The sequence below is a fragment of the Eubalaena glacialis genome, chromosome 19 (assembly GCF_028564815.1).
Source record: "Eubalaena glacialis isolate mEubGla1 chromosome 19, mEubGla1.1.hap2.+ XY, whole genome shotgun sequence".
Lineage (NCBI taxonomy): Eukaryota > Metazoa > Chordata > Mammalia > Artiodactyla > Balaenidae > Eubalaena > Eubalaena glacialis.
Genome location: NC_083734.1, coordinates 22142307 through 22164632, shown reverse-complemented (window position 1 = coordinate 22164632; position 22326 = coordinate 22142307). Strand labels below are relative to the sequence as shown.

General features: G+C 48.3%; 3 protein-coding genes across 7 annotated transcripts in view; 2 read left to right on the top strand and 1 right to left on the bottom strand.

The window, feature by feature from the left end:
* Positions 1-22326, bottom strand: part of LOC133080959 (C-C motif chemokine 4) — a 174085-nt gene that overhangs the window by 145677 nt on the left and 6082 nt on the right. The window lies entirely within an intron of this gene.
* LOC133080175 (C-C motif chemokine 14-like) lies at positions 2482-6549 on the top strand. Its single transcript, XM_061176060.1, has 3 exons — positions 2482-2651; positions 5534-5648; positions 6107-6549. The coding sequence occupies exons 1-3, from the start codon at positions 2561-2563 to the stop codon at positions 6207-6209; spliced, it is 309 nt and encodes a 102-aa protein (XP_061032043.1). The 5' UTR covers positions 2482-2560; the 3' UTR covers positions 6210-6549.
* CCL16 (C-C motif chemokine ligand 16) lies at positions 8742-11836 on the top strand. Its single transcript, XM_061176455.1, has 3 exons — positions 8742-8817; positions 11116-11236; positions 11665-11836. Exons 1-3 carry the CDS (start codon positions 8742-8744, stop codon positions 11774-11776), a joined length of 309 nt encoding a protein of 102 aa, XP_061032438.1. The 3' UTR covers positions 11777-11836.

The window sequence follows — 22326 nt, the reverse complement described above, 5'->3', positions numbered from 1 at the left end:
CTTCATAGCAGTGCGCGGGCTTCTCATTGCGGTGGCTTCTCTTGTTGTGGAGCACGGGTTCTAGACACATGGGCTTCAGTAGCTGTGGCATGTGGGCTCAGTAGTTGTGGCGCACTGGCTTAGTTGCTCCGCGGCATGTGGGATCTTCACGGACCAGGGCTTGAACCCGTGTCCCCTGCATTGGCAAGCAGAGTCTTAACCACTGCACCACCAGGGAAGTCCGATTTTTTAACATGTTTTAAACAGGCACTGCATACTCACCAGTGGGCAACAGGAGAACCTTTAAGGTCTCTGATTATGTTGCCACCAAAGTCCATTCATCCCACTGTTTTGCAATTTTCATTTACTTTTTTGAGTCCCTCTTCAAGCTATGAGTCCTCTGAGGTCAGGGTCACCTCCAAGCCTAGCCCATGATATTACGGCAAAGAAGTGATGTGGTCACTAAACCCATTTTCTCTTCGCCCTGGGCACACAGATGATCTATATTTTCCTTACCTTTGTCATCAAGTTGGAGCCAGGTGACTTCATTTTGGCCATGGAGTGTAAGTGAAAGTAACTTATACTATTTCCAGAACTGGGCCATAAAAATCTGCCCATCCCTCTCTGCTTCTCCCCTTTTGTAGTAAACTTGGAGGCCTCTTGTGGAAAATGGCGGCATTCTAAGATAGAAGAAGACTTGGTCCCCGAATGGGTGCATGAAACAGCCTTCTCCGTCACACTCACCCTCATCCCACTGCTGGCCCACACTGGACTGTGGCATGAGCAAGAAATAAATCTTCATTTAATGAATCCCCTGAGATTTAGGGGTTGCTCATTATAGCAATGAGCGTAACCAGACTAATGTGGGTAGGAATTCAATAACTGCTTGAAAAATAAAGGACTTTCCTGTAAAGATCCTAGCAACAACTTGGCAAGCAGGCTAGTCTCCACAAAAACAAAGAAGTAATCATTATTTCTTCCCAACTCATATTCTTCCCAGAAACATCTCGTTTCCTTAGATTGTTCCTAACGACAATCGTTATCACTTGACGTGAGGAGTTTAAATAGTGTTATTATTGATAACGAATACAGAACATTTCAAATAAATTACTGTCTTGGCACCTAAGCATGAGAATTCGGCTGTTTCCTGTGAGATATACATACTTAGACCAGCTCAATTCATCCTTCTTCTAAAACATATACTTACAGATCACTTGCTATCTGCTAGGCCTGCCCTGCCCTGATGAGTGGAGGAGAGAAGATGGAAACAGCCTTCTAACCACAACAGCAAGAAGAATAGGGCAAGTTCCCCCAGGAAGGGCACGGTCAAGGCCACTGGACGGAGAGTGTGAAGAGGTGGGTCTGTCCTGCATCCAAATCATTCTGTGAACATGAGCAAGTCTCTGGCCCTTCCCGAGCTCCAATTCCTCCTCAGTAAATAGCCTGTTTAGACAAATCTAAGCATGACGCAAGCTGCACCTTCACAGAAAGCATATCAGTCACATGATGCATGGACATGGCCTCAGAACCATTTCCAACAGTGAGCGCCAGCCCAGCACTAATCAATGAAACCTGCTAGCCATCCCTGAATGAAGCATTTTCTAGGTTCCCATCAAGCTTTTCTGTAATGAAAGTCAGAAACTGGGAGAAAGTCCCAAAGGGATCCACTCCCTGAACTCAGAAAGGTCTCAGAATAAAGGTTTTCTAGAGAAGCCAAGCCAGGCAGGACAGTTTTAGAGACAGCTCGTTGGGGGCTCCCGTGTTTCTTCTCCACAGCAGAGTGATTAAGGACACAGACTTGGGAGCCAGACTGCCTGAGTTTGAAGCCCGATTCCACTTATCAACCGTCAAATCTCGGGGGAGTAGTGGATGCTTTTTGTGCCTCAGTTTCCTCAACTACTGATAAAAGGCTTAAAAGGGCTAATATTCATGAAGCGTTTGGGACAGCAGCTTTTGTGTATAGCAACCCTTAAAGTATAATGCTTGTTAAATAAATGATCTGCTGAGCACCATGACACTTCTTCACCCCAGGGGACAGCGAAAGGACGGGGATGAGGCAGGGAGCCAAAGGTTCTGCTGAAGAGCTTAAGTGAGGATTTCTTAGACCTGATGTAGGGACTCCAGACCTCATCCTGTTACCCCAGATCCCCTCCAATCTCCAGCCCCCATACGGCCTCGTTCTGAGGCCAGGAACCGGAATTGGGGACAGGACACATCCCAGCCTTTGAGATCTTTCACTAAATCTGAGACAGTCTCCTCTACCCCCGGGGCTCACGGTCGTCCTACAACTAAAGAAGAGCTTATATCAAGGGGTTAAACGTATTCGCACTGGGGATGGAGGTCAATTTCCTCCCTGAAATCTCGGCTCTCTGTGCTTCCTTCACTCCACCCTCAACAAATGCGCAGGATATGAAATTGCTAAGGAATCTACTGCTTCCTACTTCCCTTTGAAATCTTAGTTCCCTTATTTTAAAAAAATATTTTGCCTCAATGAACATTTCTCTAAACTTCCTCAGCCCAGGAGCCTCCGAAGCCCCTACCAAGCCAGCTCTCCTCCTGCAGCCATTCCCTTCACAGGAGGATGAAGGTCTCCATGGCAGCCATCTCCCTCCTCCTCCTCCTCCTCATCGTCATCACCGTCACCCTGGGGTCCAAGACTAAATCCTATTCAGGTGAGTGCAATACCTCCCAACCTGGTTCTTGTGGGAAAACAAGCACGAGTAGGGTTGCCGGGGATACAGGGAGAAAGGGGCTCTAGAAGGAGGTCTGGTGTCTTCTTTTTTGTGTTATTGAAGTATAGTTGCTGTACAATGTTATATAACATACAGGTGTACGATAGAGTGATTCACAATTTTTAAAGGTTATACTCCATTTATAGTTGTAAAATATTGACTGTATTCCCCATGTTGTGCAATATATCCTTGTAGCTTGTCTTATACCTAATAGTTTGTACCTCTTAACCCCCTACCTCTACTTTTCCCCTCCCCACTTCTCTCTCCCCACTGGTAACCACTAGTTTGTTCTCTGTATCTGTGAGTCTGCTTCTTTTTTTTTTTTTTAATTAATGTATTTATTTTTGGCTGTGTTGGGTCTTAGTTTCTGTGCGAGGGCTCTCTCTAGTTGCGGCAAGCGGGGGCCACTCTTCATCGCAGTGCGCGAGCCTCTCACTGTCGTGGCCTCTCTTGTTGCGGAGCACAGGCTCCAGACGCGCAGGCTCAGTAGTTGTGGCTCACAGGCCCAGTTGCTCCGCGGCACGTGGGATCTTCCCAGACCAGGGCTCGAACCCGTGTCCCCTGCATTGGCAGGCAGATTCTCAACCACTGCGCCACCAGGGAAACCCTGCTTCTTTTTTGTTATATTTACTAGTTTGTTATATTTTTTAGATTCCACATATAAGGGATATCCTACAGTTATTTGTCTTTCTCTGTCTGACTTATTTCACTTAGCGTAATGCCCTCCAAGTCCATCCATGTTGCTGCAAATGTCAAATTTTCATTCTTTTTTATGGCTGAGTAGTATTCCGTTGTATGTATATAAGGTCTGGTGTCTTCTTAAACTGGTTTCATCCTCACCCTGCCCGGGATGAGTCCCCTTCCTGTCAATGCCATGCAGTGAGGCCAGGCTATCTCTTCACTCCCTCGATTCACCTCTCTTCGCCATTAAGCAAAAGACTGGTCCATCCCATTTGGGGTCATTATCCCCAGGGAGACTGGGGAACGGTATTTGGAGCCTCTCGAGGCCACTATGTCCATTTACCTCCTGGGATTTGGACCCAGGCTGCTTCCAGGGTCCGCCCTACCCCATGAGTGCAGCATCGCTTAGTTATGTGGTAGGGGGAAATGCGACAGTTGGGGGCGTCCCCAGGCCACCTTTTTTCAGCTTATTTCTCAGGATGAGCTGCCTTTACAGACAGCCAAAACTATTCCTCACTCTGCAATTTTACTTTATTTCCTTTTCAGAAACTGAAGGGAAACATAGAAGGTTGTTGAAATAAAACTAGACTAAAGTTGACGGAATCTGGACAGTTTGATTTGCCTCTCTGAGAATTCACTCAGACAGCTCAGAGGAATGCAGTGGCAGTGGTTCCTGGGGACCAGCGGGTCCCTTATTTCACTCTTTGGGGAGTAAGGATGCTGCTGGCAATGGTGCTGGATAAGAGGACCAGCCCTTCCCTTTCCACCCAAGCACCCGGTCACCGTTGGTGACCCCGAGGTCATCGCTGTGCACACCCACATTTCTGTCCAGGTTGGTCACGTAACATGCACAGCCCCAATCACTGCACCCGATAACTGCAGGGCCCTTGATCTGAAACGCCCTTCCTGCTACCCCCATAATTCAATCTTGGTGTGACTTTGCTGTCACCCCCTTGCACCTCCTGTAAGAGCCATGAAATTTCAGAATCAAAAAATAACTGAAAAATAGTGATTTTTTAAAAAGTGTTTTAGGTCAGGAAACCTTCTCTTCAAGCAAAATCTTACACAGGAGGCCCAAAATGTAAAACAGACAAAAAGGCTGATGGGGTCTTATACCCAAGACTGAACTCCCAAGTGCATCAGTGCCTCCAGGAAACTTCATGTAAAACCACCAATCCAGTTAACCACCTCTTCACAGATGAGGAGACTGAGGAAGGAACGAGGGGTGATGGGTGCAAAGCCAGCAGAGGCGAGGTGGGGTGTCCTGCAGATCTGGGTGTCCTGGCTCCCGGGCCATTGTCCTTGGGGCTTGGTATGGGCATCCTGCCCTCTTTGCAGTGCACGGGCAGGATGGGGACACTGGGAGGGGCAGGGTCTGCATTCCCAAGTGGCATGTATCCCAATCCCTATTGGGATTTCTTCCCATATCCCTCCTTTTTGGAGCATCTCTGCCAGCTGCCCCCAGGGATGGCGTGTGCTCGCTGAGATCTGGGCTTTGCTGCTCTTCCATCCGGAGTTCAAAGTCATCAGACAGTCCTTCTGGGGTGGGGATGTGGGGGTGGAGAATGGAAAGCAGAGTGATCACTAATGAAGGAGGAGGGAAAGGGGAGCCCCGGGAAGAGTCTGAAAGGGAGACCAGAGGACTGAGTTTTTTTCTACAGCCTTCTCTTGAAATTCTGGGGGCTGTCCCCTCCTTCCTTCCCTCTTCCACCGGCTCGGGGGCAGAGGCAGCCAGCGGCTGTCACCTTTAACAAGTGTCCTGATCTGGGACTTCCCTGGTGGCACAGTGGTTAAGAATCCGCCTGCCAGTGCAGGGGACACGGGTTCTAGCCCTGGCCCGGGAAGATCCCACATGCCGCAGAGCAACAAGCCCGTGCGCCACAACTACTGAGCCTGCGCTCTAGAGCCCGCGAGCCACAACTACTGAAGCCCACGCGCCTAGAGCCTGTGCTCCGCAACAAGAGAAGCCCCCGCTCACCGCAACTGGAGAAAGCCCGCGTGCAGCTTTCTCTAGTTTCTCCTTATTCTCATTGTGAAGACCCAACGCAGCCAAAAATAAACAAATAAAATAAATAAGTTTATGAAAACAAACAAACAAACAAGTGCCCTGATCTCAGCTTCCCTCCATGCTTTCTCCTCAGGAGGACCTTACCACCCCACCGAGTGCTGCTTCAAATACGTGATCCGGCCAGTCAGGCGACAGTGGATTTTAGGCTATTATGAGACCAGCAGCCAGTGCTCCAAGCCTGGAATTGTGTAGGTGGCACCCATACACCACACTGGGGGAGGGGGAGCCAGCAGGGCCCGGTAGGGGAGAAGGGGGCAGGGAGAACACAGAATGGGGGCTCCCCAGGGTGCTTCTCAGGTATGTCCACACAGGGAGAGGCAGCCGGGAGGCAACCTGGGGGCTTCCGGGCTGTCTGGGGTCCGCTGGGGCCAGGAGGAAGCTGGTGCCATGGATGGGGAGGTGTGGGGGAGGGGAAGGGGAGGCAAGGGGCACTTCCTGGGTGGGGACACTGAGACTAGATGGGTCCAGGGGCCCTGAGGGGCTGAAGAGCATGCCTCAGAAAGGACGCTGGCCCTGGGCTACCTCTCACTAAGGAAGGAGAACCAGTCTGGGTTGGATGAGGAATTTGTGAGGAAGGGAGGATGGGCTCTTGCTTCCTGGCTGCCGGACCCTTGGTGTGTCATCCTTCTCCCCTCTTGTTCCACAGCTTCATCACCAAAAAGGGCCATAACATCTGTGCCAACCCCAGTGATGATTGGGTCCAGGACTATATCAAGGCGCTGGAGGAGATCGGAGTGACCCAGAAGTAGTGGAGAAGGATACAGCTCAGAATTTAAAGAGACGGGGCTGAACCCCTCTCCCAACTCAGCCCCAGACACCTCCTGGGAGCTGCCCTGCCTTGAATTAAAGACCATCATGCCCTTCCCTGCCCTTGTTCATTTCTACTAAATTGCCCATTGGCAGTAGACTTGAGGACACTGGTGAGCCCAGCTCAGGGTGGCACTCTCAGCCTCAAGCATCACTCTGCAAAAGTTTGGCCAGAGCCTGGTGCCAAAAAATGGGTCAGGCCTGCGATGGAGGTAGAGGAAAACTGAGCAGAAAATGAGGAAGGCAGTGTAAAAGCTACCTTTACACAATAATAACCACAATAATAACCGATACCATTTTTGTAGCGCCTTCTATATTCTAAGCGCTCTGCTAAGCAGTTTACGTGCATTATCTTATTTAAGCTTCACAAGTGTAAAGCTAAGAATTATCACCTGATTTTGCAGGTAAATCTTCGTAAAGGCCTCTCTATAGCAAACTCCATAGTCTTTTTCTGGGCTGGTCTCAAGGCCTCTGTTCCCTGCTGACTGGGATAGGAATGACTCATGGACATATTTTATCCAATTCTTCCCCATCCACTTACATACATCAGGTTGCACTCTATTATTTTACTCAGTTTTGTGTCCTGCACAAGGCATAGCAAAAAGCCCACACCAGGTGCTCAGGAAATGGATAGATGGATGGATGGATGGATGGATGGATGGATGGATGGATGGATGGTGGATGGATAGACAGATGGGTAGATGGATGGATGGGTGGGTGGATAGATGGATGGGTGGATGGATGGATGGATGGATGGTGGATGGATAGACAGATGGGTAGATGGATGGATGGGTGGGTGGATAGATGGATGGGTGGATGGATGGATGGATGGGTGGGTGGATAGATGGGTAGATGGATGGATGAATGGATGGATGAATGGATGGTGGATGGATGGGTGGATGGATGGGTAGATGGATGGATGTGTGGATAGATGGAATGATTCAGGAGTCAAGAGGAAGCTTATGCTCCAGAAATAACACTCAGCTGCCCCCAAAGGGGGGTATGCCCCCATCTTCCAGGTTCAAGAAGGAGCTCTGCATACAAAGAGGAAGAGCACACCCAGTGTAGGCACTATGACCACCCTTCCTGGCCTCCAGCCTTCCACAGACAAGGGCCAAGAGGGTGCCTGCACACTAAAGGTATAGCAGACTTCCTCAGACCCTCTCTCCTCCATAAACAGAGGTCAATGGGGTATCTCAATACGTACCCTCCCTAGCTTCATAAAAAGCCACAGCTTCACCACCACTGACTGCCTTGAACACACCAGGACTAATTGCATTGTATGTTTTTTTCCTGTTTATAAGCAGTCATGCCAAACAGCAAGCCCCACAGGGATCTTCGTAGTCCTTGTTTTTCCCCTGCCTCCCTCTACTCCCATCTCCTGAAACACTCCCTCACGTCTCTAAAACTCACAGGCCATCAAAGGCAAAATCCCCTCTATCTTTCATTTCTTCTCTGAACACTGCCTTCAGCCTGGAGCAGGGTTCTGAGGCAGTCTGAAGAGCTAAGATGCTGAGGGGCAGGTCCAGGCTTAGCCAAAGGTGGGGGTGGGCCGCAGCTGGAATGCCGGACCCAGAAGCAGGTTGTCAGGTTCATGATGTTGGGATGCCCTCTGCTGGCCACGATTGGCCATGGTGGCAGATTGGATTAATCCACACTGAGGGCACCCAGAAGGGATCAGCCAATTAGACGTAAAACTGGTTCCGGGTCCAAGGTCCAAAGAGATAAATGAGAAAATTGACAAATAAGCCAAACATTTCAGCAACAAACAGGGACCCAAGGATCAGGCACTTTGGGGGTTGGGGGGGTATTAGTAGCATAATCTGTGACAAGAAAGGGTGTGAGCTCAATCATGTGTTCTTGGTGGGGGGGGTGGGTGGACACCCATCCTTTTCCGAGGGCACTAGCCCTACCCTTGCCTCGGTCTGTGCTCTCTCTAATCCTGCTTTCTGTTTGCCCTCCCAAAGACCGATCACCTGGGGAAATAGTCGGTTCAAGCCTCCTCCCTCCTCTTTCCCCAGCATAGAGATGGGGGCAGGGAACATGGTGAAACCAAACGGATCTGGTTTTCAGGACTGCCTATCTGCTTCCTACCCATGTGACCTTGGACAATTTATTTAACCTCTCTAAGCCTCAGTGGCCTCATCTGCAAAATGGGAGTGAAAATCTCTACTCCCCCCTGGGAGGATTAGGAGAAATAGGGCATGCGAGGTGCTGACACACGGCACGTTCTCCACACTGTCCCTTTCTCTCTTTTTTCCTTCACACGGATTCAAACCTTACCGAATTCAACTCTGCTCCAGACCCCGCCCTCCACCGCCCTCCCTTTCAGCAAACACCGAGGGAGGTCCGTTGTCTCTCCTCCTCCACCCGCTGAAGTGGTCAGAGTCCAGAGAGCTGAGGGCCCAGCGTGGATGACCAGAAAGGAGACCGTCTCCGTTCAGCCTCCGAAGCCTAACTGCCCCACTGAGAGGATGAAAGTCTCCGTGGCTGCCCTCTCTCTCCTCATCCTCATCCTCACCATTACTTCTGCTGTTCACAGCCAGCCAAGTGAGTCCACCTGTCCTTGTAGGGCGGCAGTGAGAAAAGGGAACGGGGCAGCAGGCAGCGAGGTGATGCTAAGAGTGCTGTCAGGTCTCTGTCACCAGCCCTGGGGCCTCTCCCCTCCTGCACACAGAGCTGCTGTCTTCAAACTCTTCCCTTTGTAAGTAGAGCTGAGCTGTGGTCCAGATCCTTCTGGAGTTGGGCAGTTTCAGGAAGCTGGGTCAAGGTTACATCAGGAATCCCAAAGACAGACAGCAGGAATGATCATTTAGGAGGAATAGCCAAGGAAGAAGCAGAAGAGATAATAATAAATGTATGCGATGAGGAGGAAGGCAAGGCAAGTGGATGAAAAAAGCCATAGATCCTCTGGGAGGGCAGAATGAAGGGAATCAGGGATGAGTGATGTCTGGGGCTAAGCCCGGGAACGGGGAGTCTGAACCTAGACACCCCTTGCTGGCAGGGTCTGTTGTAGTTTGCTGGGACTATCACGGCAGCCAAAAGAAGTCCTGGTGGGATGCCCACGTGTACCATTTGCGGATTTCTGGGCCCCTATCTCCATCCCCCAGCCTAGAGCTAAATAAAGTCTGTAGAAAAGAGAAAAGGCATTGAAGGAAGTTGAGAGGTTTTGGAACTATGGGATGCTTGGGACCTATGGAGAATGGGGTTTGTTTTGCCCACTCCCTACCCCTGCCTCTACCATCATTTATGAGGGTTGGTGACAGGGAAGGGACCAAGACACTCAGGCCTTCTACATACCCGCCTCCAACTGCCCCAGCCCTTCCCTTGTCCCTAAGGCTGCCCTTGGCATATAGTCTGGCCGGATTCTGCCTGTGTAAACACTCAGGGGAGCGAGGGTCACACACACCATGTAATCTGCCCACACGCTCTCAGGGTGCCCCTGGTCTTTGTAAACGTTGCCTTGAGAACCAGCGTCACTGTGTGTAGAGGTGCCTCTGGTGGGTGGGAGGGGGCAACAGTGCCCTTCGGGAAGGTCAAGCAGGAAGAGAAAATGGCCCACCCAAAGCATGGATCAGCCAAATGGTTCTCTCGAGAAGTCTCAGGCTTTGCCACCAGCTGGAAGCAAGGGTCAGGGATTTGCACTCTGCAGGTTTGGGGGCTGGGTGAGGTGATATCCCCAACTGATGAGCAATCAGGGGAGCCCAAGGGAGACACAGCGATAACCCAGCCAAGTCTCGTATCCTGCGAGCGTCAAAGAGAGGGGGAAAGAGCCATTTCCAGGCCAGAAGAGTGGCCATTACGACCATTAGCTCTTAATTACAGCAAGCGCTGAGTCTTTCTGTGCCAGACTCTGAGTTAAGGGCTTTACAAGCATTCTCTCAACTAATCCTCACCACGATCCTAGGACGTAATTTTTTACCCTCGTTTAACGGGTAAAGACACCCAGAGAGATTAAGAAATTTGCCCATGATTCAAGTCACTTAGTCGAGACTCCAACCCAAGCTGTCTGACTCTGAAGCCTAAATATAAGCCTTTTCCTCCTGCCCTGACTTCTCCTGCTCATCTCTCCATCTCAGCCTCCTCCCTGACCTCAGCCTCTCTGGTGCTTCTAGCACAGAATCCAGTCTCCCTATCACAGCTCAGAAGAGGTGTGGCCCTCCCCTCCCTCTTCAATATCCTCTCTTCCTACATCTTCCTTCCCACCCTGCATTGCAGCCTCCTGGAACTGTTCCATCCCCCCAGACACACTGGGCTTCCCCCACCTCAGGCCTCCATACATTTCTTTTTTCCAGATCCCACAACCCCTCTGTCTGCCTAAATCCTACTCATCCTTTAGGAATCAACTCAGGCACCACCTGCTGTGGGACTTCTTCCTCAACCACCCAGGCTGGGTTAGGTACCCCTCATTCTGTTCCCATAGCATCTTGTGTCAAATTCTACTCTATCCCAGACCATGTTCTATTGTAGCGTTTATCTTTTCACTTTCCCTTTTTACCCAGACTTGTCTGTAAGGTACACAAGAGTAGTGACTGTGTCTTCCTCATGTTCTGAACCCCATAGAGCCTGGCATGTAATAGGAGCCCAATATGTGTTTGCCAAGTCAAGTTCATCAGCAAATGTGATTACCCCAGTCCTCTGTACTTGGTGACACTCAGTCCAGAGGCTGTAGGTTCTACAGAAGGTTCACCTTTTCCACTTTCTCTATTATCCATCAAGCTACCATCAGTCCCTGCTGATACATGGCTTTGCCATCAGAAAAACGGAATGCAAGAGATGGGACATGGAAGTGGGCAGCCATGGGCTCCCTCTACCTCCTTGGCTCAGCTTTCAATGTCATTCCCTCAGAAATTCCTGAGTCGGTGAACCCTCCACCCACCTGCTGCCTCAAGTATCATGAGAAAGTATTGCCAAGAAAAAAGGTGGTGAGATACAGAAAGGCCCTCAACTGTTACCTGCCAGCAATCATGTAAGCACCGCTCTGCAGACATTTCTATGGAGAGGGAAGAGGAGCCCAAGGCTGGAGTGGGGTGCACAGAACCAAGTCTCCATGCTAGAATAGGGGAACAGTGGTTAAGGGCCTGGGCTTTGACTCTTACGGGACAGGCCTGGGTTTCGTTCTTGATTTTTGCCACTTATAGTTGTGTGGCCCAAGAAAGGGTGGCCATAATGAAACCCAAGCCTGAGGGTCTAGGCTGAGTGGGGAAGGGGCTGAATGAAGAGATGATGAGGTCTAGAGGCCAGAGAGGGAGGCCTTCTGAGGGGACCCAGATGGGGGAGGCCTAGGGAGGCGGCACAGGGCATGAGGCAAGCCTGCTGTGAGCTAGAAATCGGGGAGTGTGGACTGGACCCCCAACATACTCTATGACCCATGACAGTCTAACTCTGCCTCCACAGCTTCATCACCAGAAGGAAACGAGAGATCTGTACCAACCCCAATGACGAATGGGTCCAAGAATACATCAAGGATCCCAGACTACCTTTGCTTCCTTCCAGGAAGTTGGTCTAGGTTAACATTATTCGATCTGAAAAAGGTCAACCCCAGATCCTCAACTCCCCATGGTGGTCAGGCCTCAGCGGGAGCCCAAGTTTGGGGGGAAAAAATGTGTAACCCTGTGAAAATGCAGACAGCCTTGTGGTCTGAATGACAGAGTTACATTCAGAGAAGCAGGCCAGTGATCCCACAAAGTAATTTAAAGTGTTTCAAATATATTCTCAATCTCTGGAGGAAATGCCAAAGTTAAGGGAGGAGAGCAGGGATACATTCTTAATGCACAGAAAAGCATCTTTCACAACCCCTCCTTGCTCTGCTTTCAGATCCTCACATCACTCCAGCCGTTCTAAATGATCAGACCACCTCTGGCCTCTCACTCATTGAGACCCAGAGGACTCTAGACTTTTGCTGTCCACCCTTATCCCCTTTCTAGGTCTCTTTTTTCTTCTATTATCTTTTCTTTTAAAACATAACTTTTTCCTTAGCAGGTCAGGGTGGGAATATTCAAATACTAGTGATTTTTGTCGCTGTTGCAAAGGTTTTGCTGGATCCCCTGACATTGGGTCTTCCCCAGGGTGACGTGTGTACAGACAGTGCCAAAACAGAAAAGGAGGTGTGAATCCCTAGCTCCCACTCTAAGCTTTGCATGGCAAGGGAAAAGCATTAGACCAGGTTGGGGATAAAAATCTTGATCTAAAACGCAACCATTCAATAAATAAAATTTCCTTTATTGTCAACTTGATTTCTAATTTCCTGCCTGCTTTCTGTTAGGGTGACAGAAACTTAATCACAGTTTTTTCAGGGGCTTCTCCACATTCCCCTGAGAAATCTGTCAATTTGGGGGACTGGAAAGTTTACATGGTACCAAGGCCAGACATATATACTCAATCTCCCCTTCTCCCTACCCCTCTGTCCCCATCTCAACAACAGGGAGTGGACTCAGACAAAATCCAACATTCCCCCAAAATGGTGTTATGCAGGCAAAGCAAAATCAGGCAACTAAAGCTATTTAATTAGAGAAACAAATAAATTTGCTGAAGTGATCATTCTGAAGACTGGCCATCCATCCAATGACTTGGATTCTGATAAACTGACCCATGCCTGCCCCCAGTGGCCCCCAGTGGTACTGCATCATCCTGCCTCCCTGCCTCCCCACCACAACTGAAGCTAATCTATCCAGATGGCCACCTGACTCCAGATGGCCAATGAGACTCTCTCTTAGAAAGATGAAATTTGGACCAGAAAAACGAGTACTGGTTGCTGTTCGAGCATCATCCCGAGGGAAGTTCATTGTCCCTGTGAACTCATCCACTGAAGCCCCTGGAGCTGCCCTACTTCCTGTCCCCACTCCAGGCTTGGAGGTTTGGTTAATCTCAGTTCCATGAGATGCCCCAGCATTCTTCCCACTATTCCTGTTTTGTTTTCATTCCTAAAGGGCCATAGTGGCATTTAGCACCTCCGGAATAACTTTTCGTTGGTTTAGGTCAGTTCTGGTTTGTGTGTGTAAAAACATACACAACATTTTTACCATGTTTAAGTGTACAATTCAGTGGCACTAAGTACTTTCACACTGCTGTGCAACCATCACCACTAGCCATCTCCAGGACGTTTTCACCACCCCAAGCTGAAACTCTGTACCAGTAAACAACAACTTCCCACTCCTCCCTCCCCACAGCCCTTAGGAACCACTATTCTACTTTCTGTCTCTATGAACTTGACTCCTCTAGGTACCTCATATAAGTGGAATCACACAGTATTTGACGTTTTGTGACTGGCTTATTTCACTTAGCGTAATGTTTTCCAAATTTATCCATATTGTCAGGATTTCATTCCATTCTAGGCCTGAATAATATTTCATTGTATGTATCTACCCTGTTTTGTTCATTCATTAATCTGTCCATGGGTATCTGAGTACCCCCTTTTCTTTACATGAGCCAGAGTTAGCAGGTCTTGGGTTCTGTTACTTGTGTAGCAGGTCTTGGGTTCTGTTACTTGTGCCAAAATCACTTTAACTTGTGCAGTGACCTGTCAATCACCACGCTGGCCAGGCAGGGGCTCGGGGCAGGTAAGGGACCAAGGCTCTGACCTTCCCCTTGTTCCCCCACAGGGGTCAGTGCTACCTGCTCTGATCCCTCCCAGGCTGTGAGCTCCTGCTCCTGTATCCAGGGATTTCTCTCCACCCTCCCTGCGATCAAAGCTGAGAGCTTACAGCTGACTGTGACCAAACATCCTCCAGGAGCTCACATCCCAGGGATGACAGAATCACCAACAAATACAACATAGCCAGGACCTTTGCTCGCAGAGGCCAGAGTGAACATAGAGGGGTGGCAGGGCTTGGACTGACACAGGAGCCAGACTAAGTTCAGTGTGTACACCCAAGCAGGAGGTTTCAAAGTCCTTAGGCCAGCGCGAGGGTCAAAATCAGGGAACCCGAGTTCAAAGGCCTAAGGGACAAATTGAGGCTGAAAACAAGAAGCAAAGGCCAGGAACAGGATTCTGGCAAGCTGGAACGGAAACATCATTATTTGTCTTTTTTCTTTTTTGTTTTTTTGGTCTATCAGAGGAGTTCAGGGTTGAGATGTCAGTCCAAAAACCTAATTGAAAATCTATATACAAAGTCAAATTCTTATCCTAGCACATAATATAAAGCTTGCCAGAAACTCCTAATAGTTCAGGACCAAAAGTACTTACCTCAGGTGCATTCAATTGTTTGTTTGTTTGTTTTTATTTTTTGGCCACTCCGCTCTGCATGTGGGATCTTAGTTCCCCCACCAGGGATCGAACCTGTGCCCCCTGCAGTGGAAGCACGGAGTCCTAACCACTGGACCACCAGGGAAGTCCCTCAATTGTTTTTAAAGAGGGCTATTCCTAGGCTTTTCAAGGTAGATACACGCCTGGCTTTAAACATTCACGTGCATGAACACAGACACACACACAGGAAGGACCTCCTCATCCTGACACATAGGGGTCTCCCAGCCCTGATCATCCTAAGGTGAAGACCTCACCCACATTAGCCTATGCCCAGACAGCTTACGTGACTGTCAGCCTTGTGGATGAAGGTGATCGACTGGAAGGGGGTGGGCAATAAGGCCTGGAATAGTGGGGTTTCCACTCCTTTGCCAGAGAAAGGGGTAGTAAGGGGTGAAGGCCACACACAGCAACGTGAGGAACCACTGGGTGGGACAGGAAGGGACGAAAGTGCGGAAGCAGCTCTGGGCAGTACAAAGAGCATTCTACCTGGCACCGAGAGGTCTGGCCGCATGCCCCCTCTCGTGCATCGATCTAGTGCAAGTGAGGATTTGCACGGGACAACCAGATGTCCCGCGGCTAGCTCTGGCTGGCCTGTAAGAAATGCTATTCGGCCTTCGGAGCAGCCTCCTGAGACGGGCCAGACGAGCAAGCATTTCCCCTGTAGAAAGTACCCGTGTGCCTGCACCTGTATGTGAGTAACCACTGAAAGTCACCAGCAGCCTCAATGAGGATATGGGGGACACGGTTGATGCAATGGTTTAAAAGCATTGGCTCCACACTCAGCAGACAAATCCAGGTTCAGATCCCAACTCTGCCTCTTACCGTGACAGTAAAATGCTGTTAGTCTTTTAGCAGATAGAACAAGAATCCCTCCCGTGGAGGAAACAACCATTGTTTAGAAAGTGTGTCTGTAACCCCAGTGAAGGCAGGAAACTCTCCCAGGACATAGACTGGAACCAAGATTTCAGGGGAAGGGATGAAATTGCTCTGCGTGAACCAAGAAAAGTGACTGTTTTGCCTTTGAAAGCCAGAGGTGTGAGACAGGGCCAGCACCTCTAGACCAGAGATTGAAAAATGTGAAGTAAGTCATTGGGGATTCACAGAAGTCTTGTGGAAGCTTTGGATTCCCCTAGACTGTAAGAACTGGAGAAGTGGAAAGACTCCCAAAGCAGCTCTCAAGATCCAGGGACATGACTGGATGGCTACTTTAGGTGGGGTGGTGAGGAAAGGCCTTACTTTGGGGGTGACATGTTCCTTGAGAGCTAAATGACCAGAGCAAATCAGCCACGTAAGGACCGGGGGAAGAAAACTTCCCAGGCAGAAGGCACAACCAGGGCAAAAGCCCTAGGCAGGAGCCAGCTTGGCCCAGGGGACAGTGTGGCTGGAGCACAGAGGTGAGAAGGAGACCAGCATGAGCAGTGAGACAGGCAAAGGCAGGGCAGTGGTGCTTTGTAAGCCAGGGTAAGGAGCATGCAATTTATTCCAAGGGTGCTGGAAAGCCATCCGGGACTTTTTTAAGCAGCCAAGTGAGATCGTCTGATTTACATTTGAAGAATCACCAGCAGCTGCACAGACATAGATTCCTGGGGGGCGAGGGAGACCTCTGCAGCAGTCCAGGCTACAGGTGACAGTGGCTTGGACCAGGGAGGAAGTGATGGTGGCAGAGGACATTAGGGACATCTTTGGGAGACAGAATTGAAAAGACATACTGAGAAAGATGGGCTTGAACAACTGGGTAGCTGTTGGTGCAATTTATAGAAATGGGGAAGAGTAAATGTGGTGGCAGGGGGGAGATCAAGAGCTCTGTTTGGCCCATGTTAATTTTAAGATGCTGGTCAAGTGTCCATGAGGCTGTGTTGAGGAGGGAGTTGGCTGTGTGAGTCTGGAAGGCCAGGGAAAGGTCAAGCTGGAGATATAAAACCATGGGACCGGGCAGGGTCATCTGGGGAGAGTGTGTAGTGGGTAGTGAGTAATGGGCTCAGGGGCGTTCAAACATTTAGCGAGAGAACAGAGCAGAAGTAACACATAAATGGAATGGAGGAATGGCCAGTGAAATGGCAGGAAACCCCAGGTCGTGTGGTAACCTGTCAGCCAAGAGAATAAAATAATTCAATCAAGAGGAAGTCGTCGAATGTGCTGAGTGCTGCCAAGAGATAAAGGAAGCGCAGAGAAAAGGCCTTTGGAGTTGACCTTTGAAGATCATCAGTGAGCTCGATGAGAAGTCTCAGTGGAAAACAGTGATAGAAGCCCACCAAGAGGGGTAGAGGGAGTGTGGGAAATGGGGCCCAGGACTCTACAGAGGCAGCTCTTCTAAGGACTTTTTTAGGAAGGGAAGCCAAATTTAGGGCAAGAGCCAGAAGGAGGAATGGGTTCAAGGGAGGATTTTTAAAGATGTGAGCATTTAGAGCATGTTTGTGTGTTGATGTGTGAAGTATTCAACCTCCCTGAGCTTCAGTTTTCTTTGCTATAAAATGGAGACCAAAACACCCATGACTGCAGGTTATTAGAAGAATCACACCAGTTAATATAATACATTAAAAGGCCCCGTGCCATGCCTGGTCTCACAGCAGAGACTCAGCACTTGTGGGCTCTCCTCCAGGAGCCAGAATGCTTGAGCCCAGCAGGTTCTCCCTGGTGGAGGCAAGACGACTGCTCTCAGTTTTCACATTGCCAATTACAACAGAGGAGAAGCTGGTGGGAAAACAGCCATGTTGTGAATGGAGGATCAAGAAATCGTGTGTGGGTGGGCCCAGCTATGTTCACCCTAAACACAGACTCAGAGCTTCCTCTTCTCCCACCGGCATTCCTCCCAGAAAGGAGCCTTCCCCTCCAGACTCTACAACATGGAGTTTCTCGTCTGAACCACAGAACACGGACAACTTGAGTGACTATTTTCTCAATTTTCCCAAGAATGATGCAAAGGATCATCACCATTCTAGATGCAAAGGAGAGAGGTTCATCCTTTACATCCAATGCATGTCTTTGAGCCCAGCTGAAAGGGCTGCCTTAGAGGGCAGGGACCACCACTTCTAATTCACCCTGTTCCTACCAGGGAGGGTCCTTGGCCCCTGTTGGGCTTCTCTAAATGTCTATTCATGAAGTTAACAGAGGACTGGGGGTGGGGGCAACACGTGTTTAGAAGTCAGTGTGATGGACCCCTTCTGGCTGCCAGTCAGGGAGTGAGGGCAGGAACCGGTCACCATGGAGATGGCATTTTAAACAAGGGTCCTGGAGGGTAAGGGTTTGCAGCCACTGAAAAGGAGTTCTAGTCTGACCTGATCTTGGGAAAATTAGTGGACGGCGTCAGCCAGCCGTCAAAAGTCACAATGACTAGCCATTGTGTATTCTTAAAGGGCTAGCACACGTGGTTGTGTCTAGGAAGGAAAACCCACCTGCACATCAGCCCAGCTGCTGATAAGTCCCCTCCTCGTGCCCACACCTTCCCATCTCTCCCAGATTTCTCCCCTTTTACAGGGAGCTGAGGCTTTCGGTCCACGCCAAGGCAGAACAGATAAAGATCCTGCTCTCATAGAACTTACATTTTAATGGGGAGAAAGAGAGACTACACACAAATATAGACAACATCAGGCAGTGATAGTTCTATAAGAAGAAGAAAGCAGAGTAAAGATGATGGTAAGAGGTACAAAAGACAACTTTGTGCTATTTGGTAGGACCCACCAAGAACAATTTGACTTAAACTTGTCACCCTAGAGAATATTCTGCTTCCAGCCTGGAGAATTGAGCATCTAACACACCCAACAAACGGATCAATCTGCAAATAGGTGCTATAAACTCAGGAAAAAATTTTAAAAATACAGTTGAGAGCACAAGAGATTGTATAAAAGAAGGCAGGTTTTGGAGGGACATTGAAAATTGGAACAAGCAACAGGCATGGAGTGAGTTCCTAATTTTTGTGGCTTTGGCCTGAGGTCAACTGCAGTTGCTCTGGAGGATGCCGCAGGGTTGGCTACAACTCTGGTAAGAAAGTCTGTGGTCTTTTTGGCCAAGTGAACCAGGGGAAGGCAACAGTGACCACTAGAGAGTGAGGAGGAACCCCAGAAGGAAAAAAAGTCAGGAAAAGGGAATCCCAAATTCTTTATATAAAATTAGCCCAAGTTTTTAACCCTGACCCCTGAACCATACTTACTTGGGGAAAACTGAAAGCAGCTTGCAGCTAAAACTTAAAGAACTAAACTAAGATCTGAGTCACCATCCACTGCAGGCATAAAAGTTCGCAGTTTGAATCTAACTAAGTTAACTGCCTGATAAAATAAAAATAGTAACACTCTTCAGAGCAGTATAACAGAAGTCAGTCTCGACAACATAACATCCACAATGTCCAAGATATAATCCAAAATCGTTCAACACATGAAAAGCCAGGGTGTGACCCAGTCTCAAGAGAATAGGCAATCAATAGATGCCAGCCCTAAGATGAACCAGATAATGGAATTATCAGACAAGGATTTTAAGGCAGCTATAATAACTATATTTAGTGAGGTAAAGAAAAACATGTTCATTATGAATGCAACAATAGGAAATCTCAGCAGAAAAATAGAAAATATTTTTTAAAACAAGTGGAAATTTTAGAGCGAAAATAGCTCTTTAAAAATAGCATGAAAATATATGTGAAGTTTAAAAATTCACTGGGTGAACTTAATAGTAGAATGGTGATGACAGAGGCGTAAGAGACACAATCTCAACAGTACATGCACTTTTCAAGCCTTTCTTGGTCTCCTCTGTTAAGAGCTCATTGTCCAAATCAAGTTTCATGGCTGAGCCTCGAGTCAAGAGGTGAAAAACTACACCACAAAGTCACATGGTAAAGATGTATTCACCAATTCCTGGAAAAGAGTGAAGAACTGGAACAATCATCCATTTACCCTGGGCAAAGTATGACTCTGAGCAAGTCCGTTACATTCTTAGCTTCATTTTCCTCTATCTGTATAATAGTCCCTAGATTGCAAAGGATTAAATAAATCCATATAAAGAACATATTTCTCCTTTGATACTCACAGTAATCCTAAAACAAGTTCCCCATGTTTCAATGTCTCTCTCCCTGCCTTGAACACCTTACATATATGAATTCCAGAAAGGGACATAGTTTAAACGAGAAAACCAAGACTCAAGTGAGCAAGCCAGGGAAACTGTTGTTTGTTCTTGCTTCCCCCTGCTGCAGCAGGGGCCCCAATAAAGCCTTGCCTGAATTTCTTGTCTGGCCTCTGATAAACTTCTAATAAGGAGTCCAAGAATCCGGGTCGGTAACATATTTTGTGGCGCCCAACGTCCCTCTCTCTGGGGAGAGAATCTGGGCCCCTCCGGGACCACCGAATGCAGCTTCCCCATGGGTGACAAGTGGCCGCCTTGTTTCAGCGTCACCACGTTTGGTAAGTCTGCCTCCCTGGCCCCTGAGGGCCTCAGTACCCTCATTCAAGCAAAATTCCCGCCCCCCCTTGTCCTTTTTTCCTCACCATTTTCCCTTTCCCCTTTGTCCCTCTCCCTTTCCTGAAATCTCTCTACTTCTCTCTCTCCTTCTGTCCCATCCTTCCAAGAAAGTGGACATCGGGCAGTTACAGCATCACTCCTCTCAGCTTGTGGGACCTGCTCCTTCAGGCCAGCAACGGCTCCCCTTGACGGGTGAAAAGAAGGGGTGGCAGAGGTTCGCCTCACACCATGCAGACCTTGGTCCAGCGGGCTCTCCCTGACCGGAGATTTATGACAGTGATAGAGGTTCAAACCTCATATCGTGTAGTGGCTGGAAGTCCGATCATCCCAATAGTCTCACCTTTATTTTCCTGCCGCCAAGAGAAGTCCCGCTGGGAACAGGCTGAAGCGGCAGATTTCTATATACTGGTGTATGCGTGGGTGAGAGTCCCATCTGTGGGTTGGGGACCCACAGACGACATACAACTGGCTGGTTTCTGGGCTTGGTCACCCCGGTGGGCAGTGGACAAGGTGCTCCCTCCTTCACTGGCCCTTTCTGGAAGCTGCAGGTTGGTGCCTGAATAGACACCCGCAGGGAGTGGGTTAAAACAGCAATCTCTCTGTCTCTCTTTTTCAGTCTTTTCTGTCCCTCCCCCCTTTACCTCTCCCTTGGTCCTCACCCCTACACCCCTGTCCCCTTTAATCTGAAAACTTCTTGTTTGTGTCTTTAAGTTTTGTGATTGGTATCTTTGTTTGTGATGTAGTTTTGTCTGTCCAATTGCTCCTGCAAGCCTCTGCCAACATTGTGGGCTTGGGGGAGCACTTCAGCCTTGAAATACAAACACAGACCACATTGACTGAGACTCCAGCCTCGGGTTACTTAGTGGGATTTTAAAGAACAAAAAGAAAAGACAGGAGCTTGCATTTTTCCCTCTTCTGCTCTTGCAATGTAACTATTCTTGCCTGAGCTAAAGGGGCTTGCATCTCTCTCCTCTGCCTTTACAATATAACTATTCTGCCTGGGCTCTCAGGAACTACCTGATTCATCTGTGGTTCCCCAGACTGAGGGGGGAAAAAAGAGGGCCATTTTAAAGTCAAGCAGGAAAACTATGGGATCTCTGGTTCTGTAGAAATTAACTTGTCTGGTTTAAGCTTGTGGGTTTAATTAATACAGACCTGTCTTTAGAGACATCAACATTAAGTACAATACTTTCATTGTACCTAGAGTTACTGGAAGTCCATAAGTACGTATTGTTTCTATTATAAAGTCTGTCAGGACTTCCCTGGCGGTCCAGTGGTTAAGACTTCGCCTTCCAATACAGGGGGTGAGGGTTCAATCCCTAGTCGGGGAGCTAAGATCCCACATGCCTCGCAGCCAAAAAACCAAAACAGAAGCAATATTGTAACAAATTCAATAAAGACTTTAAAAATGGTCCACATCAAAAAAAAAAATCTTTAATAAATAAATAAATAAATAAAATAAAATAAAATCTGTTAACAGGGAAAATAACCTGATATGATTAAATTTTTAAGAAAATGTAACTGGGCAAAAATAGAGACACAAATGTAGAGAACAAATGTATGGACACCAAGCGGGGGAAGCAGGGGGTGGGGGGATGGGATGAATTGGGAGACTGGGATTGACATATATACACAAATATGTATAAAATAGATAACTAATAAGAACCTGCTGTATAGCACAGGGAACTCCACTTCACTGTACAGTAGAAACTAACACAACATTGTAAAACAACTATACCCCAATAAAAAAAAAAAGAAAATGTAACTGGGATAAGAACTTTTTGGTAAACTCTATAGGTATAATTATGTTTTGGAAACGTGCATCTAAAACAGTCTCTCCAAATTTTGGTAATTTGAAACTAAATTAAGTTAAATGACAGGAATTAATTGAATATTCAGGCCATTTCAAATAAGATAAAATATTGGAACATTAATTGCTAAACAGGTCTAAATTTACCTACTTTTATCTTCTTGTGAGAGAGAAATTAAGCTGTTTGTTGTCACCTTGAGATGTTCTCTACCAATTTACGGAATGTTAATATAAAAGACAGTTCATGGTTGCTTAAGGAAAGTAGGATGCATGTTTTCAGAAAAGAAGGTATGAGGAGGGACTTCCCTGGTGGCACAGTGGTTAAAAATCCACCTGCCAATGCAGGGGACACGGGTTTGAGCCCTGGTCCGGGAAGATCCCACATGCTGCGGAGCAGCTAAGCCCATGCGCCACAACTACTGAGCCTGCGCTCTAGAGCCCGCGAGCCACAACTACTGAGCCCGCGAGCCACAACTACTGAAGCCTGCGCACCTAGAGCCCATGTTCTGCAACAAGAGAAGCCACCGCAATGAGAAGCTCACGCACCACAACAAAGAGTAGT